This window comes from Garra rufa, chromosome 4 (assembly GCF_049309525.1).
Source record: "Garra rufa chromosome 4, GarRuf1.0, whole genome shotgun sequence".
Classification (NCBI taxonomy): Eukaryota; Metazoa; Chordata; class Actinopteri; order Cypriniformes; family Cyprinidae; genus Garra; species Garra rufa.
This window is the reverse complement of record NC_133364.1, coordinates 30592763-30604451: the sequence shown is the minus strand read 5'-3', so window position 1 is coordinate 30604451 and position 11689 is coordinate 30592763. Positions and strand designations below refer to the sequence as shown.

Here is an 11689-nt window from a genome sequence, read left to right as displayed (position 1 = left end):
AACAACTTGAACCAGTGACTCACCACCGCCATCCTCATTTGGGGCAAGCCACTTACGCAGAAGCACCCCATCATTGATGAAGTATCCAGTCGCGGCACTCTCTACCTCCTCCGGTGGGAGAACAGCAGCGACCAAACTTTTCAACCCAGGATCATCCCTCTGGGCGTCAACGAATTCTGCACGAGAAATTTTGGACAAGAGAGACAATCCAGGAACAACCGACTTAGCCGGTACGCAAGTATCATACAAGTTAATGGTCTCATCATTCAACATTTTTGTCTTAGACCGCGTCACAACACAAGACACATCTTCGGGCAACTCACGACATTCCTGATCGAAAAAAGACGGGGTGACAATCGGTGAAGGGGCCATTACCGGCCACACACACTCCCCGGCCAAGTTATTTCCCAAAATGATTTCCACTCCCTCCACCGGCAAAGAAGGGCGCACTCCCATAATAACTTCTCCGTTCACTAACTGGGACTGTAAAACAAACTTGTGCAAAGGAACAGACAACGTTTGGAGTGCAATTCCTCGGATCAAAACATTCTTACCAACATACGAACTGGATGAAAATGGAAGTATGGAATCCAAAATAAAGGACTCTGACGATCCAGTATCTCTCAAAACTCTTACCGGTACACTCTCATGTCCCTCTAAAAGAGAAACACACCCTTTAGAAATAAATGGTGCATAACCTGTGTTGCATTTAATTGCGGAACAATTTTCTCTTATCATGGACAGGTCTTCCATACAGCGTGCAGACGGCGCATGCGGCAAGCAAGTAGTCAGAAGTACAGGCGCAGAATTTTTATTCTTACCACGTACCTGTTTACTTTTAAGTACAGGACACTCATTCTTCCAGTGCCCAGCCTCTAGACAATAACGACATGTAGAATCAGATATTACTCTGTGAGAAGGTGAACGACGATCAATTTGTTGTGATTGCTTAAAGTGAATGTTTCCATTACCCCGATTCCCATAACCAAATCGGTTTTTGCGAGTCAGAACAAAATCATCTGCTAATGATGCAGCGTCCACGGCAGTACGAGGTTTGTTTTCATTAATATACACAGCAATTTGATCAGGAACGATGTTTTTTAGTTGCTCAATAATCATCATTTCGCGTAACTCACTAAATGATTGTACGTTAGATGTTGTACACCAGCGATCAAAATGATTACTTAACTCTCTTGTGACTTCCACGTGTGTTTGTCTCTCACTTTTTCTCCAAGTACGAAAACGTTGGCGATAAGCTTCTGGAACCAGCTCAAAGGCTTTTAACACCGCAGATTTTACACTATCATATTTTTTCCTTTCCTCTACGGAAAGAGCAGTATACGCCTCTTGAGCTTTTCCCACTAATACAGATTGAAGCATAACTGTACGGTCGGTCTCAGGCCATTCCCGTTCATCTGCTATGCTTTCAAATAATGAGAAAAAGACATCCGGATCTCGCTCATTGAACGCAGGCAACAATTTCAAATTATTAATGAGATTAAACGAACAATCTGCGCGATCAGCAGGTGACCTGCTCTCACTTTGAAGTTTCAAACTCTCAAATTTTAGCTGAAACTCTTGATTTTGTCGTTCTACAGCTAATTTTTGCTCATGTTTCAATTTTTCAAACTCCATCTCACGTTGTTTCATCAAGTCATCTAATTTAAGCTTCTCTATTTCTATTTCACGATCACGCATCTCTTTTTCGTGCAACTGTTGCATCCCAATCAGCTCTTTTTGCTGCTCAAACGACAAACCAACAAATGACATAGACTTCTCAGCTGCGGGATTAACCCCAGCTGTTACTCGTTTTGGCGTGATTGGTAAAATCTGAAGTTCACACAATTTAGCTCTAATTATTTCTCTGACCTCATCCTTTCGCAATCGCTTATCAACGCCCCTTAATTCATATTGATCGACAATTTCCCATAGCTGTTTTTTCGAACACAAATTCAATAGCTCATCCGAGGGAGCTTTACAAAATTCCTCAATTGATGTCATTATCAAACCTTCAAAAATAATCAATTACTATAACATAATTCGACCTATAACCTACTTCCAATTACAATTCACTCAGGTAATTCTTACGGTCACAAACTGTGTACAATTTCACGACCTCCCCACCTAATCCTAATCAAACCTTCTAACTAACTATTCCTAGTCTTCATGCGCTCCCAAGAGTCAAGCCCTTTGAAGCACCCAAATACCGCTGGCGTGGAACCGAACAGACAGTTCGGAGCTACACCACGGCAGTGCACTTGACCCAGAAGCCGCACAAAAATAATAAACTAAAACAAAAAAACAACGCAAAGCGCTGCTACAACCTAACTGGGGAATATACACAAATACACAGCTTTAAACCGCAAGAACTTACCTTTTCTGAGCTGACTAGAAATACCAAAACCGACGCTCCAACAAATATTTTCGCCTCATGGTCTCTCCCACCCAAGTAATTAAACGAATAAAGTTTAATAAACAATCAGTTTAACGAAATCAAATCAATTTAAATTAGACGAGCCCCCATATGTTACACCCGGCTCAATGATGTAACATAAAGGGAGACGACACAGGCGAAATAAAGTTAAACGTAACATTTATTATCACAAAATTAAAGTAAACATAATCAAAACATCAGTATCAGTAGGTCTAATCAGTGTGAAAAACGAATGAATGGATGCAGTAAGTATTGTCAGTGATAGTGAATGGATGCAAAACAAAACATAATGCTACAAATTGGAGCGCAGCTCTGGCCAACTGCCCGAGGAACAGCGGCCCTGACGAACTCTGGCAAGGTGTTTAAATAGGAGCGATGACGACCATCAGGTGCGCTGAAGTCACGCCCCAATCTCAATCCTAAAAGAAACAAAAACACCTAAACCAAAACAGGGCAGTCCTAACAAGCATGTTGAAGCAGTTTACCAATTTATTCACTTCAGAGATGGTCCAAAGCAAAATACATTGTAATCAAATGCAAACAAACATTAAAATATAATTATTTAACAATATTAAAACACTCAAATGTCCAGAGGTGTCTTCACATACAGAGGATGGACTAATATGCAGAAATATTCCCAAATGAGCAAGCCTCTTGTTACGCCAGGCCAGCAGAGGGAGCCCTTGCCTCTCTCTGACTGTTACTGCACCCTCTGCTGCTTCGCTGGTTACTTCCTGTTTGGCAGCCATATAAACAGGGCCATGCCAAACAGGAGGTTGCGAAGTATTGTTTTGCACTTGCGGACTCTACCAAGCGTTCCCTTCCGGGAACTCGGCTGCGTCATTCAACGCTTTGGGGAATGCCATTGGCAAGCCGCACTCTGAACATAGTCTGTAAACCAATCAGAAAACAGGAGTGACGTACCAGCGCGGTGACGTCAGCGACCAGGAAGTATAAAGCACGTGCGTTTCAAACCGGCATTTAGCTTTTGTCATTCAGCGAGAGCGCTCTGTGTATGTGTCTGTCTTTGCATAGCTTGCTGTTTTTCTGTGCCAGTTTGCACAACTTTTATTTGAGCAACTATGCCTAGAAAAGGGGGGAAAAGAGTTTTTAAAGCGGTTGAGCAGCCACACAGAAGGTGTGTCCCTCCCTGCCAACGTTTCATTGTTGGTGGGGATACACACGTTATGTGTGTAGTCTGCTTGGGAGCGGAGCACGCTCAGTCAGTTCTTGAGGGGGCTGGCTGTCCGCAGTGTGAGCGTCTTCCACTGCGGGTGCTTCGCTCTCGGAGGGCTCTCTTTGAGGAGGGAGCTCTCACCAGCGTTCTTCGCGGGTCTGGCCCCGCTTCCGCTGAGGCGGAGCGGCAGCTGCACTCGTGGGGTTCGCAGCTTGATTTACTGGAGGGAATGGAGACGGGTGATCCCTTATCTCCTTCCTCACCTATGGAATCAATTGACCTCCTACTGGATGAGGAAGCCCGCACTGCGGTTCCTTTCCTCCAGGAAGAGGGTTCTGCGCTTCTCCTGTCTTCCTATATTGAATACCGAAAGTATTCAACCCCCCCCCCCCCCCCCCGATCGCCTCAAAAGTATGAGGAGCTTTTGGAAGTGCTGACTAACGCGGTAGCCAAACTCAACATCAGTTGGCACGTGGAAGAAAAGCATGAGCCGCAGAAAAGCAAACTCAACGAGCGCTTTCTGCGGACAAAGTCAGCACTTCCAAAACGGAGCCTTCCCTTTTTCCCCGATCTTCATGCTGAGATCGCTAGATCGTGGTGAAAGGACCGACTCACTGGCCCGAAAACAAAGTCCAGCGAGCTGGTTGAAGGTCTACTGCTTGTTCGGTCTTTTTACAGCGCTTCAAGATTTAATAGTTATTTTGATCTAGCTCCGTTTTAATCTGACTCCAATTTTAGGTATTTATGAAATTCAAATTACAATAGTAAATTTTAAATTCTGATCATAAAGTTAGTTGTGTTGTAATTTAGCTACCCGATTATTTTGGACGTGCTATACTTTCAGTTATTCGTTCATTGGGGACCTAATGTCGTCTGAGTCTGGCTTTGGCCGGAGCACCAGTCTCGTGACACAAAATCACCAGCCTGATAATTACTCAGAGGTTGTAGGGGACTAATATCTTCTTGCCGGCTGCCTACTGCTTGCTTTTACAAAAAGTATAGTTTACTTAGTCTTTCCCATACACAACTTGTTAACTCCAGTGATAAGCAGAAATCAGGAGGTCTCAGAGAACGCGCCTACTGCTTCGTTCATTCCCGAGCCTTCAGTTTGTCTTATCCTGGCCGTATATTTATGCGCACAAAAGCGTCCTCACAATTTACTAGTCATAATGATTTCAGGACGTATCAGAATAGCCAAATTTAACATTTTATTTGTCAGGTAAAAATGTATCATGCCAATTACACAATTAAACAATGAGAATCCAATTCGGTTTCAATTTAGATAAATACATAACCTCAATGACTCAAAGATGTATCTACGAATAGGAAATGCATACCTGACAACAGAGAGACACACTGCAACATTAGAGACCTGGAGCCTCATGCAGTGTGGGGGTTTTGACTACAAATATCCCAAAGTTGTGTTTCATCACTTGCCTTATATACCAGACCAACACAAAGAAATCTTCTAATCAGTTGTAAAAATACAAAGACCTTTTGGTCTTTCAGAAGTTCTCGCAACCCCAGGCTCGCACCTGGTTGGGGGTTCCCATCTGCCCCTAAAGGGAAAACACACCCAATAGCAGCAAACCCAATTCTATGGAAGTTTTCAATCTTTCTTACAGAATATGTGACTGCTATGAAATTGAGACCATTTTACCAATCGCTCAGAGACCATTAAAATGATACCAAACATGAAGGAGAAAAACAATATATTCACAAGATATAACATGTGGATCTTCTTAGTGAGTTTCAGCAAAAGCTTTTGGGGAGAAAGGTGTGAGAGTGGGGGCGAAGAGAGGGGGGTAGGTCAGGGTGGGGTTGTTTGCTTTCTTTGAAGATCCCTCTTCAGATTAGTTTTTATTGTTTTGTTGCATGCCATCTGTTCGTACTGTATGTTAATTCCATGAGGAGATAATTTCACTCCTTACAGTGGGAAAAACCCTTTTCAGCCCACTTGTTCACCCCGTCCGCTGATTACTACGGTAATGTGGCGGGGCTGGATGAGTGTGGCTACAAGACGATGCCGCGGGTTGAACAGACGCTGGTAGCTATCTGTCACCCGGTCTGGCATCATCTCTGAAGGCTCCGTCCTTGCCCACTAAGCCACTCAAGATCATTCGAGCTTGGTGGGCAAGGCGTACACGGCTGCAGGTCAGGCTGGTGCTTGCCTCCATACTATGTCGGTATTGCAAGCATACCAGGCTGACCTGCTGAAGGATCTAAGCGACGGCGAAGAAGTAAACATTACTGAGATGCGCAGGACTGCAGATTTAGCTCTCTGCGCCACCAAGGAGACCGCTCGTGCTGTGGGGCGGTCTATGGCAGCCCTGGTGGCCGCGGAGAGGCATCTGTGGTTGACCCTGTCCGAAATGAGAGATAAGGACAGGGTCCTCCTCCTGGACGCCCCGCTTCAGGCCTCCGGCCTCTTCGGTGATTCTGTTGATGCTGTGGTCAGAAGACACCAGGAGGCCCGCAGGCAGGCGGCGGCGTTCCAGCGCTATCTCCCTCACCGCGTTTATTCCTCTGGGGCTGATCGGGAGCAGCCCCAGCCGTGTACAAGCTCCTCATACCGTGAGGCACAAAAGAGGAGTGTTGCAACCCATGCCCCTCCGGCAAGACCTAGAGGGCGGGGTCAGCAACACTCAAAGTTGGGGACCTCTAAGATGAGGCCTGACCTGAGGGTCGTCCTCCAGTCAAAGAGGTCCTCGGCTAAACGGCCCTGAATTCTGCGGAGCAGGGCCGATGAGGGTTGCCCCTCTCGGGAAGGGTTTGTGATGCACCACAATTCATGGTGGCCGCCCCTCCTCGGGGCCCTCAGGAGATCTGTCAGCTAACCCTGCCAGTGTTACAGGGCGCGGCAATCTCCCGCGAACATTGTTCTCTAGTTTCTCCGCCCGGAAACGTAGCGGAGCTAGAGAGTTCGTCACCCCCACGGGGGTTTTCAGAGAAATCGATTCATGTGTTTCCTGCCAGCGAGCTGTTACAGGGCACCGAATCAATATCTCTAGCAACACCAGAAACCAGTCTCGAGAGGCTGGTTCCCTTAGTAGACTTTCTGGCAGCGTGGAAACTACTGCCTATCTGCATGTGTCCTGCGTACTGTAGAGAAAGGTTATTCTATCCAATTCGGCGCTTCGCCGCCACCTTTCAACGGGGTATTTCCCACCGAGGTGGGTCCCGAGCAGGCTCTGGTAATGGAACAGGAAGTAAACTCCCTGCTGAGGAAGGAGGCCATCGAGGTGGTCCCTCCTCAACACAGAGAGTCCGGGTTCTACAGCCGGTACTTCATCGTTCCCAAGAAGGATGGGGGGCTGCGGCCCATTTTAGATCTCAGACAATTGAACCGCTCAGTCAGAAAGCTGAAGTTCAAAATGTTGACTGTCAGACAGATCAACTACATAGACGACTGGCTGATTTTAGCCAGTACAGAACAGTTAGCGGTTCAACATCAAGGTGTTGTTCTTGCTCACATGAAAGAGTTGGGGTTGAGACTCAACGCCAAGAAAAGTGTGCTGTCTCCATTACAGAGAACCACTTATCTGGGTGTCGTATGGGATTCGACCACGATGCAGGCAAGAATGTCACCTGCTCGGATCGAGTCGATCCTTACTGCAGTCAATGCGGTCAAGCTAGGCCTGTCACTCACTGTCAAACAGTTCCAAGTACTGTTAGGTCTTATGGCAGCTGCATCCAACGTGATACCTTTTGGACTGCTGCACATGAGACCGCTACAGTGGTGGCTCAAAACCAAGGGGTTCTTGCCAAGGGGAAACCCACTCCGCAAGATCAAGGTCACGCGGCGATGCCTACGTGCCTTGGACATGTAGAAAAAACCTTGGTTTCTATCTCAGGGCCCGGTATTGGGAGCTCCTTTTCGCCGCATCACGCTAGCGACAGATGCCTCCCTCACCGGTTGGGGAGCGGTCATGAGTGGCCGCTCAGCCCACGGTCTTTGGAGCGGTCATCATCTCTCATGGCACATAAATTGTCTAGAGATGCTGGCTGTATTCAAGGCCCTAAAGCACTTTCTCTCGGACCTGAGAGACCGTCACGTGTTGGTCCGCACCGACAACACGGCGGTGGTGTATTATATCAATTACCAGGGGGGTATGCGTTCACGCCCCTTGTACAAGTTGGCGTACCATATCCTCCTGTGGTCACAGGGAAAACTCCTCTCGCTGAGAGCCGTTCATATCCCTGGACGTCTCAATGTGGGAGCAAACGTCCTGTCGAGGCAGGGGCCGAGGCCCGGGGAATGGATGCTTCATCCGAAAGTAGTGAAGCAGATATGGAGAGTGTTTGGTCAGGCCCAGGTGGACCTCTTTGCGACTCAAGAGACATCGCAATGTTCCCTCTGGTTCTCTCTAGTTCCTCCAGCTCCTCTTGGGCTGGACGCTATGGTACAGACGTGGCCGAGGCTTCATCTGTACGCTTTTCCCCCGATCGCTCTGCTCCGGGGGAGGACTGGAACGAATATGCCGGTACGGAGTACGGCTGTTACTAGTAGCCCCGTACTGGCCGGCCTGAGTATGGTTCTCGGACATAATCGCCCTCCTCGATGGCTCTCCATGGGAGATTCCCGTCAGGAGGGACCTCCTCTCCCAGGCCAGGGGCTCAATTTTTCACCCCTGCCCGGAGATGTGGAAACTATGGGTGTGGCCCCTGAAGGAGCACATCTCATAGAAGCTGGTCTTTCAACCGAGGTTGCTGAGACCATCCTTCACTCCAGAGCTCCCTCTATGAGGAAACTTCATGGCCTTAAGTGGAAGCTGTTTACTGCATGGTGTAATCAGCACCAATTAGACCCAGTTCACTGCCCGATAGGTACAGTACTGGAGTTTCTGCAGTCTCGCTTTTCCACAGGGCTAACCCACTCCACCCTGAAGGTGTACGTGGTGGCATTATCGGCTTACCACGCTCCTCTTGGTGGCTTGTCAGTGGGTAGAAACCCCTTGGTCATACGTTTCCTCCGCGGTGCACTCAGGTTGAGGCCTCGAGTGAGACCGAAGGTACCTACATGGGATCTCGCTGTGGTGCTCGAAGCCCTCTGCAAGCCTCCATTTGAGCCTATAGAGGAGATTTCGGACCGCCTTCTTACTATCAAGACGGTGTTGCTGTTGGCTCTTACTTCTCTGAGGAGAGTAGGAGACCTTCAGGCCCTTTCTGTGGCCCCTTCCTATATTGACTTTGCGCCTGGTCTGGCCAAAGCCTTTCTCTACCCTAGAGCCGGGTATGTCCCGAAGGTCCCGACAGCAGTACCACAGCCGGTCATACTCCAGGCCTTTTACCCTCCTCCTTTCGAGGAGCACGACCATCGGAAGTATAACTGTATGTGTCCAGTGCGAGCACTGGACACATACATCCACAGAGCTGCCCTGTGGCGTAAGTCAGAGCAACTTCTGGTTTGTCACGGTCCCCCTAAGAGGGGGCAACCTGCGTCAAATCCTACTATTAGTAGATGGATCATAGATGCCATTTATACTGCTTATGAGTCCTCTGGCATTGCTGCCTCTAAAGCTCTGACAGCAGGTGTCTCCATTCAGGACAACTGCAGTGCGGCGGGTTGGTCCTCACCCTTAACTTTCGTCAGGTTCTATGAGCTAGACCTGAGAGCCACTCCAGGCTCCTCTGTCCTTGGTTGACAGATCTTTCCCTCGTTTCCTGGCGGTTCCCCAGGCCGAGGTGTATTTGTTCCCTCTTGTTCTGGCGGTTCCCCAGACAGAGGTGTACTACTCTCTCCTCGTGTGCCTGAGGGCCGAGGTGAATTTCTCCCTCCTGTTCTGGCTGTTTCCCAGACAGAGGTGTACTACTCTCTCCTCGTGTGCCTGAGGGCCGAGACGTATTTTCCCTCTTGTTCTGGCAGTTCCCCAGACAGAGGTGTATTATCACCCGTGTCCTAGCACTGACTAGGCTGAATCATTTCCCTCCGGGTCCTGGCAGTTTCCCAGGCGGAGGTGTATTATCTCCCTCGTGTGTCCTGGCGGTTCTCCAGGCCGAGGTGTATTCTTCCCTCTGCTTTGTGGCGGTTCTCCAGACAGAGGTGTATTACTCCCCCTCCGGGTCCTAGCAGTTTCCCAGGCGGAGGTGTATTATCTCCCTCGTGTGCCCTGGCGGTTCTCCAGGCTGAGGTGTATTCTTCCCTCTGCTTTCTGGCGGTTCTCCAGACAGAGGTGTATTACTCCCCCTCCGGGTCCTGGCAGTTTCCCAGGCGGAGGTGTGTTTATTTCCCTCATGTGTCCCGGCGGTTCCCCGGGCCGAGGTGTATTCTTCCCTCTGCTTTCTGGCGGTTCTCCAGACAGAGGTGTATTATCACTCGTGTCCTGGCAATTTCCCCAGGCCGAGACTTTCCTGTTCTGGCATGATTCACCAGACTCAGCGCTTTCCACCCTTGTTCTAGCACATACACTAGGCAGGGATTTGGAATTATGGGGGCGTGGGCATCTCGTTCCCCAAAGCGTTGAATGACGCAGTTGAGTTGCCGGAAGGGAACGTCTCGGGTTACGTATGTAACCCTGGTTCCCTGAGGGAACGAGACGCTGCGTCATGGACCATAATTCCCGCATTCCTGCCGCGCATCGCTTCATTCCTGGAAGCTAAATGCCGGTTTGAAGCGCACATGCTTTATACTTTCTGGTCGTTGACATCACCGCGCCGGTACGTCACTCCCGTTTTCTGATTGTATCTGATTGTACTATATATAAATATATGTTAATTGATGTCAAACTTGCCACAATTTATCAATTATATGGACTTCTTATATCATTTGGTTCTTTGGTGTCCTTATGGAGTCTCCAAGTATCAAAAAATGAAGTAAAGTGTGCGATTAATAGAGAATTATAAATATCTATTTATTTTGTAAATATATAGATATTTCTACTGCCCTCCAAAGGCAAAGTGCAGTAACTACGTGAACACTGAAACTGAGAACAACAGCTAGTCAAACATGTTGACACTCTCGTTTCTCTGAACGTTTCTCTGAAACAGGCCCAAAATTAAACAAGGAGACTTTGCCACGAGACAAAACAGTTGTCACAAAGTCCATTTTAAGCCTTAACTCAATTTTGACCAAATGTGTGTGTTATTGCACTTTGCCTTTGGAGGGCAGTATAGTTTGTTTGTAAATATCTATATAATTCATTAGAACTTGTGTCTACCATTTTTATAGTTGCACAAAACAGTATGTTTCACACAACTAATTTTCGTAAAAAATGTTGATGTCAGTTTTAAAAATTCTGAGTTCAAAGTTAAAAACATCACATTAAGGTATCAACCAAACTAAAACAAACAAACAAAAAAATAAATAAGGTATCAACCAAGCTGACTTTTTGATTTTTATTTGCTTTATGACACATCATCAAGAGGCAACTAATCACACTAATACATTATATTATATGTATGTATAAAAAATGTGTGTCATTGCATTTAGAAAATGATTCGAAACAAAACAAAATGATATAGAACATTTTCTGAGTATCTTCTGGATCACATAACACAGGATGTTGGGAGTTCTGTGTCCTTGGACATTGGCCTTTCATTCTGTACTTTCCTCTTAATCTGTGTGGTGACCATCCATAACAGGATATAGCTAAATGCCCGAAGTGAAATTACCAGTCCCAGAAATAGGTACCTGATGGGGGCAAATTACATTTTATTATACATTAATGATGGTTTATGTGCATTCATATTAGGGCTACAAAGAATAGTCCTGCCAGATCTATTCACCTGAAAGTTTCAATGTCATAGATTCTACATGCACCTCTTCCACCGCATTTTTTCTGGCTCCATTTCAGACAGGTAGAGTCAATAACAGCACCAAAGTAAATGGAAGCAGGATACCACCTTTAAAAAAGAAAATTATATTAAAAACAATGCTGTGGTTTAATGTGTGTCTAAGACAAGAAAAACTTCTGTTAAATATATATATATATATATATATATATATATATATATATATATATATATATATATATATATATATACTTTTTCCTCATGAAAAATAAAATAAATAAATGCTTTGCACTATTAACAAATCCAAATGTAAACTTACCAAAAACTCTTAAAACTAACAGAAATAC

The 11689-nt window shown here is 46.5% G+C and overlaps 1 protein-coding gene across 1 annotated transcript in view; it reads right to left on the bottom strand.

Moving 5' to 3' along the window:
- Positions 1-11096: 11096 nt before the first annotated feature.
- The window catches only part of LOC141332868 (solute carrier organic anion transporter family member 1C1-like), a 55653-nt gene continuing 55060 nt past the window's right edge, over positions 11097-11689 (bottom strand). The window contains exons 13-14 of the mRNA XM_073837830.1: positions 11337-11453; positions 11097-11241 (exon numbers count right to left, since the gene is read on the bottom strand). Coding sequence (XP_073693931.1) covers positions 11097-11241; positions 11337-11453 — 262 coding nt within the window. The remainder of the gene's footprint in view (positions 11242-11336; positions 11454-11689) is intronic.